The sequence below is a fragment of the Egretta garzetta genome, unplaced genomic scaffold (genome assembly GCF_000687185.1).
Source record: "Egretta garzetta isolate BGI_Z169 unplaced genomic scaffold, ASM68718v1 scaffold270, whole genome shotgun sequence".
NCBI lineage: Eukaryota > Metazoa > Chordata > Aves > Pelecaniformes > Ardeidae > Egretta > Egretta garzetta.
The window spans coordinates 1,433,749-1,441,849 of record NW_009258274.1 but is presented as its reverse complement, the minus strand read 5'-3'; the positions used below and the strand labels follow the sequence as shown (position 1 = coordinate 1,441,849).

At 52.7% G+C, this 8,101-nt stretch overlaps 1 protein-coding gene across 1 annotated transcript in view; it reads right to left on the bottom strand.

Annotated features, from left to right (window-relative positions):
* Positions 1-7,630, bottom strand: part of FLT4 (fms related receptor tyrosine kinase 4) — a 35,034-nt gene extending 27,404 nt beyond the window's left edge. Inside the window, exons 1-2 of the mRNA XM_035891157.1 lie at positions 7,538-7,630; positions 862-1,136 (exon numbers count right to left, since the gene is read on the bottom strand). Coding sequence (XP_035747050.1) covers positions 862-1,136; positions 7,538-7,614 — 352 coding nt within the window. The 5' untranslated portion in view covers positions 7,615-7,630. The remainder of the gene's footprint in view (positions 1-861; positions 1,137-7,537) is intronic.
* Between the last annotated feature and the right edge of the window lie 471 nt (positions 7,631-8,101).

Genomic DNA, 8,101 nt, shown 5'->3' with positions numbered 1-8,101 from the left:
ACCGTTCCTGCTACAAGCCAGGATACGGTTGGCCCGCTTGGCCACCTGGGCACCCTGCTGGCTCATATTCAGCTGGCCGTCGACCAACACCCCCAGGTCCTTTTCTGCCGGGCAGCTTTCCAGCCACTCATCCCCAAGCCTGTAGCATTGTGTGTGGTTGTTGTGACTCAAGTGCAGGACCCAGCACTTGGCCTTGTTGAACCCCATACAACTGAAGCTGAATATTGGCCCTGTAGCCACTTGCTGATGTGAGGTTCTAGTTCCAAGCCTGGTGGACAGCCCTCCTCCTCCAAATCACATCTCAAAACCCTGCCTGTGTGGGCAGCCCCTGCACAGACAGTGTGGAGAGGAGTATCTGGGTCTACCATGGTGGAGTAGCTCCAGGGCCATCCAGCCTGGGGACAGGAGGAGGCTGCACATGGTATGTGTGTACCAGTTCTGCTCTCCCTCCCTCAGTCTCAGCTTTATGGAACATTATCATCCCTAGCTGCTAGCATCTCGGAGGCCCCCAGCTGCCCAGAAGCTAACTCTTGTGGTTTTTTTAGCCGTGGAGCGCCTCTGAGGCCCGGCTCTCACTCCTTAAATTCCTGCATTCCAGCCTGGCTGGAGTGATGCCCCCGGGCCGGGACGTAATTGAATCCCAAGCGCTGCCGACATCCCCCAGAAGTGGACGGATATTGATTCCCTCCAAGTGCAAGGGAGCCAGTCCTTGGCCCCCTCCCTGAACCTGCAGCAGCCATGCTCTGCCCTGGGAGGCTGCAGGGCAAGTTGGGCTTTTTAATCTTTCTGATATTATCCTGGTGCATAGGCTGCCCCTGAGCTCCCCTAACCTGAAGGCGCACATCGCTGGATGGCTCTTACCTCTCACAAACACGTAGGCGCTGATTGCTGTGGTGCCCTCAATTTTGGCATCAATGTACTTGTAATAGCAGCGGTAGTAACCCGTGTCGTTCGCCTGGGTCTCCGTCAGCACCAGGACTTTGCAGTATGGCTTGGTGCCGGTGCCCTCACAGTCGTCTTCTCGGATTGCCCGGCCACTGCTGGGGGCTGCTGAGGCCACGAACTCGGTCTCCTTCTCCTTCCCAGTGGGGTCCACCTTGCCCCCGGGCCACGACCACTCCAAGGGGTGCTGGCCTCTAGACATGGGCAAAGAGGAGAGTTAGCTTTGGGCCAAGCAGGGTAACGCGGTGGGGATGTAACTGCCCTGTGTGTCTCTGTGCACATCTGCACATGGCCCAGCTGGCCATCGCTCTTGGGCTGCGGGATGAAGGAACAGCCATCCTCCAAGGAGAAAAACAGGCTCAAGGAGGTGGCAAGCAGCTTTACTAATCGCTGGGCAAGCACAGGCTCGTTCCCATCCCCGGGCCACCTCTCCGGCCATGCTAGGATGCAAGATATCAGCCCACTCACAAGCAGGTCTCCTCTCCCATGACTTTGTCCTACTGGTATTGATGCCAGGACAGGGAGCCCCATAGGACTCTGAGGGAGAGGCTCCATTTAGTCTCTATCCCCTCTCATTATTAAAAGGGTCCAGAGCTATTAAGAAAACACACGGATGTGTTGAGTTCCCTTGGCTCAGTGCAGCTGCTGGCTGAGGCTTGTGGTGTGATGAATGGAGTGGGAAGGAGAATGAGGGAAGGAGAGGAGGCTGGCAAGAAAATGAGAAAGAGAAAAGCAGGAGGGAGTCGGGGTAAAAGACAGTGAGGAGAAAACACGAGGAGGCTCAGCTGCCCACCTTCTGTGCAGCTGCCCACTGTTTCCTTCCTGGCTGCTGTGGGAGGGGGTTCCTCGCTCTGCACAGCACCCTGCAGCCCCTCTGATCCCCTGAGCCCCGGGCTGGCCCAGCGCTGCTGCCCCTTCCCACCTCTGCAGAGACACTGAGCTACAGACACCCCTCCAAGGGCACGACCATGGAGCCTGTTCACCAGCGGCTCAAAGACAAATGGAAAAGTCAAGGAACTGCAAGAAACCCCCAGGCAGAGTGTGCACGTGTGTATTTATATATAGCCAAGGATGTCCAGAGCGGGAGGCTTGCATATGAACATGGACGCACACGCACGCGCCACCATAGCTTGCTATAACTGCGCTTGTTTACTACAAACAAAACAAGCTTTTATTCCATGCTGGAAGTTTCCTTCTGTGAAATCAGAGCCCCTTTCAGAGGAAGGCCTAGTCCCTGCTTGAAAGTTTGCCAGTGTAGCTGAAAGTCACTTAAGAATGTGCAAAAAAAAAAAAAAAAAGGGAAAAAAGAAGACATTGCAAGAGACAGCTGTGGGGGTAAAAATGGCCTTTTGTCAGCACCGTTTGCTCTATTAGGGGAAACTGGGTTCATCTATTATGCAAGTTGGGAATAGGCATGTTGGCACAGGCAGCTCCTCTGCCAGGGCAGCTCTGCAGGCAGATGCTTTTAAGTGCAGCCAGACCGTGACCGTCACCAATAGCTGGATCCAGACAGCAAGGGACAGCAAGGAGGAAGCGAGATAAGGTGCCATTGGAGGGCACAATGGCTCAGACGCAATGAGGACAGGATTTCTGTCCAAGCGTGGGGGAAAGACCTGCCCCTTTGTGTTTGTCTTCAGCAGCTGATTTGTCTTCCTGCAGGCTTTGCTCTCTTCCAGCTCCCGCTGCCCAGCTCTCCGCAGATGAGTTCAGAGACAGTGTGCTGCACTCTCCCCATGTCACCGAGCACAAGGGCTCTGGAGGCTGTGACGTGCCCCTGGGGACAGCCACACAGCCCCTCTGACCCAGCTCAAACTTCTGCATTCACTACAAATGCCATCACTGCCTGAGGCAGGACTGGAAGCACAGCTCCAACCCCTTGTGTCCATGAATCACAGCAGGCTTTTCCAAAAGATCAGAGTCTCATGAACACTTCAATAAAAATAAGACTCTTGAATTTTGAGTTTTTCCCATCTCATGCATGCACAGGGAAAAGTAATAGTAAATCTGATCACCAAACCAGTAACACTCAGTGGCCTCTGCCATGCCCATTGCTCTGCTGCACTGGGCACAGACCGTGAGGCTGGCCCCACTCCCAGAGCCGAGAGCTTCAGACCCCAACTGTGCAAAGGAGCCCCAAAGCCCTTTGCGTTTGCTCAGGCATTTTTGGCACTCCACGTGGAGCAGAGTAATTGTACAAGTCTCCAGTGTTTCCGCTTTCTGTTTGTTTACCCACTGGGATTTTCACGCATTATCAGATCCAGTTGTTTTATTAACCATCAAGGCTAGCAGTAGCTGAGTGACACGTATTTATATAAACACGGATGGGCCAGTACAAACAGACCTGCCGACCAGCCTGTGGGCAGCTCTAAACTAAGTCATTCCTTGCATCACGTGCTGCTCGACCAGATTCAGTGGGGACACAGAAGGTGTAGGCATTAGTGTGAGCCCAAGTTAGCATCGCTGGCGTGTTAAGAGGACCAGAAGAAGGCAGGGATGAGGGCGGGCCAGGCTCACTTAGGTTTATTTCTGAATCTACCCTCTTCTGCATTTGGGGAAAGGTTCAGGCAGCAGTTTTGGATGGTTCCCTCCCTCCTATCTGTCACCTTGGAAGATTTGTTCCCAAGTTGTTTTCTTTCAGCTCTGTGATAATGTGCCTCTGGGTGATGGAGCCTGCTGATGCCAGCTGGAAACAGATGCACTGTAGGCTTCTCCACAGCTGTTTTCCTAAATCTTTTCAGGACAGATGCTCTTCAAGGGAGACGTTGCAATTGGCACCACTTTTCTTCAATCCTCTTTGAAGCTCCCAAGCGTGGTATGACGGGCAAAGCTGGCTGTGGCTTTGTGGCATAGCTGGGATAAGACAGATTCCTCCTCAACACCACAGAGGATGTTCACAGCAGTCACGCACGTGTAGGAAAGCACAGTAGGTGTTGTGTGTCCCCAGACACTGCTCCAGAGCAGCCACGGTGGGGCACTGCCTTGTCCTCGGGCTCCTTCAGCCCTGCCACAGCGCTCATTTCCTCCACGGGAGCCAGGAGGGCTCCGGGGTCAAATACTTCCTCTCTGCCCAAGTAGGGTTTGTGCATCCGCAAGCATCTGTGAGTCAGCTCCATTAACAAGTCACTGGGCAGCAAAGGACAACCTTGCCCTTCTTTTTTTAAATACCACAGCTGGGTGATGCTCCCTCTCCACCTGAGTGCCCAGCAGCTGCAGGATGGGATAGGATAGGATGGGATGGGATGGCATGGGATGGAATGGCAAACCAGGATCAAGTCGATCCCTCTGGAGGTTTCTGCTGTTGTGCAGCCGGCTTCTGTGGGCTCTGCTCCAATATTCATGAGCTGGAACAGCTCTGCTTTCCCCCAGCACAGGCTGCCGAGGGCATGAATGCAGAGATTCACAATATTCTTTCCCTCCTTCTCGGGATGGAAGCTAATAAAGGATGCACTGTCCATGTGGAAACCATCCCCTCTGCCCTGCTCTGCCACTTGCTTAGATCAAAACATCACTGGGGCTCTCAGACAGCCCTGGCATGATCTGTATTTTGGGGAACGCTCCTAAGCTGGACCCTTGCTCTGTCTGAACCTCTCAAGCGTGCATTGCACTGGGTGATGGGGTGAATGTGCCCATATGTGACGCCATTTGCAAAAGCAGAACCCCAGTATCTGGTGGCTCCTTGTGGGTGTACTGTGTCTTTGGGTCTCTGTTAAGCATGCCCAGCTCCAGAGGCATCACTTATCCCATGGCCTGGCACAGAAAATGGTCACCAATGAGGCTAGGCGGGCTGTGGAGCATGAGGGGGGCTGCAGAACTGTGGATGTATGAGATCCAGGCTGCTGCAAGGCAGCCTGAGAGCGCAGCTGGCTGCGGGACTCTCACGCTCGATGGGTGAAGCTTGAAAGGTCTCCAGGGAGTCTCACAGGGTGGGTTTTGAGCTCAGCTTTCTGCTGCAGCACTGCTTCAAGCAGGCCCATACTCCTGGCTCCAGGGCAGCTCAAAGAGCAGCCAGAGGACATTGTTCTCAAGGGAAGACCAAGGTCAAACTGAAGCCACCTCCAACACGATGCTCAGTAGGAAAGCCCTGGATCCTGGATTTGATTTCGTATTTGTTTCTGCCCTACCCTGCCCCACCATCCTCTCCTTTGCCTGTTCTCTTGGTGGTCTGCATGTTTTTCCCTTTAGCTCCCATTAACACAAGCCAGGGCTTCCCAGGGTGGGCCATGGTCCAGAGAAGAGGTTGGAGAAGCAGCTGGGTGTAATTAGAGAACCAGGGACCAGGAAAGATTTACTTTTCATTCAAGTGTAGTAATGGTGTCCCACAGTCAAAATCCTTTCCTCAAGACATTAGACAAACACAGGCTTGAGAGCTCAGAGGGAGAATGGGAACCTCTGAGCCATGCAGGAGATGCTGAGACTTGTCTACCTGTGGATGGCGCGAAGGACATTGCACAATCCCAAAGGAGCGCATCTAGGGTAGCAAGATGCAGAGGTGGGGGGCAGCCATGGAGCATGTAGGCAGGGGGTCCTGCTGCTCTTCTGCTGGCCAGTTCAGTCCTGCACAGCACCTGGGAGCCAGGGGTAGGGATGTTCCTTGCCTCAGCTGTGTCCATGCCAGCATGGATACTGCCTAGTGAGCCTGAAAGATGAGCCTTGGCACTGCAGCAGGGAATGGGGAGCTTGCTGCCACTTGGAGAGACTCTGTAGCTTGTACGACGCTCCCTGCAAGGGCAGGCCATGCAAAGGCTGCACTGGAAATAAGATTTTTTTTTCCCCACTTCATGTGATTTTTCCTTCATACTAATTGATACTTAACAAGTGCACAAGGAAAGGGCAGTTTTGTCCTTCCCAGTCCAGGAGGGTTACCCAAAAGAATGTCTTTCCGCTTCATGGTGCTAAACAGGTATGTTCATGCTTGACTGCAGAAGACACTTCCTTTAACCACACCTCTAACTTTATGTCCTTTAGCCTTGGCTCAATCTGCAAGCAATACAGGGCTGTCTCTGCATGTCCCAGTTACCCATCAGCTCCCCACCTTAAGCTGCTGCAAGAACACAGGTCTGTTCCATTGTGTGTAGCACTCTCAGGCACCCTGCTCCATGGCAATCACCCAGGGAAGAGGCAGCATGGGACCAGTCCCTCAGCAGCCAGCCCCGGATCCCAGGCTATGGCTGCAGCGCTGTCCGATGCGGAGTCCTCAGGGTGCCTGCACAGGGCTCACTGTGGGCACTGGCAGCGCACACCTCTCCCATGCTCTTGCAACTACTTTCTGTGTCCCTCCCTGGGCCACTGCTGAGCAAGGGTCTGGTCTGATTATAAGTTCATTTGGAATAACCTCACTGAATATCTCCTCTTCCAAGGTTTCAACAGAGAGCATCAGCTCCCGCATCCTTCTGCGGATAGAACTGCTGTGGCAGAGCACTGGAGTCCCCAGAGTGCTCCCTCTTCTTCTATGCCCCCCCCAGCAGCTATAAGGCTGACCACAGTCTTCCAACGCATGCGTGTCCTACACCCTAGCGCACGCCACGGCTCCTCAGGTCACCATATGAACAAGCCCACAACCGCTTAGCTTCCCAGACCGAGTGAAGTCAGTTCAGTATGGTCATCAACAATCTCTCCTCTGTCCCTCTCCCCTGGCTATGAACTCATTCACAAAGTAAAAGCAATGCCATCTGTTCCAGGAAAAGCTAAATATGTTTGTGACAAGCCATGAGCACAATGCCAGCCAAGTGTTTGCAGTAATTGCTCCATGGTTATATATAACACTGAGAAACACCCATTTGAGGCCCATGCTGAATTTATACCCCTAGCACTCAGATCTCAAGCATGGATCTGCTTTCAGCTGCTGAAGGGGAAACTCCAGCTTTGTCAGGAAAATTGACCTTGGTCAATTCTCCCACTTGCTTGGTTTTTTTCTTTCCAAGATAGGGGGTAGTGCTGAGAACATGTACAGCCCAGTGTCACAGCATGGGACAAATCAGTTCAGGCACATCACCTTCTCAGAACCACAGTCTCCAAAATGACCAGAGATTCTCCATCTCCTCTCACAGAATCATTCACCTGGCCTGGCCAGGGCTTCTTTTCACCTCCATGTGTACAAGGCAGAGCATTAAATCCCAGCTTCCTAGAAAAGCTGGAAGCCTCTCACAGCCACCACTAAGTTCAGCCTTGCCTTCTCCCATTGATATTTCTCAATGTCCCCCAAAATGACCTGCCAGATTTAGAAACTGGAACTACAACCCTAGCAGCCCCTGGTGAGGTGAGAATAAGCAACATCAGAGAAAGACAAGGAGAGTTAGGAGGGCAAATTTCGCTGAAGAGCTTACAAGGAAGCTACCAGATCACGCAAACATTTCTCTATCTTCCTTCTGCCTGCAAGACTACAGCAGAGGTTATCACCATCTCCTCTGAGACATCTTCAGCTTTTTTTTCAATTAATTAATTAGATGAATCCACACTTGGTGAATGTGGCAGATTTCTAGTCAGCCCTGCTAATTCACAGGTTTACTGCAGCCAAGGTGTGCTGGGTGGGCTCTCCTTGCCTGGTCCTCCAACACTTACCAGGTAAGAGCAGTCTAGGCAGAGCCATGCGCCTTACCTGCAGGTGATGGTCAGCGTATCCTTGGCGTTGATGATGTGTTCCTCCTCGGTGATGCTAAGAGTAGGGGGGGTCATAGAATAGCTGCTCACCAGATCTGTGGGGAGAAAGGGGAGAGGGGATGATGCAGACATCTGCTGCTCTGGACCCACCACTGTGGGCAGCAGCTAGCTTGGCATCACGAGCCCAGAGAGCAGCAAAGCCTCTTGAAGGAAACATCTCATAGGAGTCTGCTCTTCAGCAACAGCTGGCTGGGGCCAGAGAGCCCCTGGGCTCAGACAGACAGACTGGCACAGATGAGGGCCAGAAAAAGAATGGGAGACCAGAAATCAGGGAATCCACATATGGGCATTCCTCACCAGGTAACTGAGGTTGAGTTCACTTGGACAACTGCTCTGAAATGATCTTATCTGATAACTGGAGGGATTCTGGCAGAAGATTTTTCTGTACGCATGTAGTTTGCTGTAATCAGGGGACAAAACCCCATCTGTTCAAAAATCCTTTTGCACAAATACAAAACTCTTGTGCTTGTACAGCGATGCTCTCAGGAGTCAGCAGGGATTC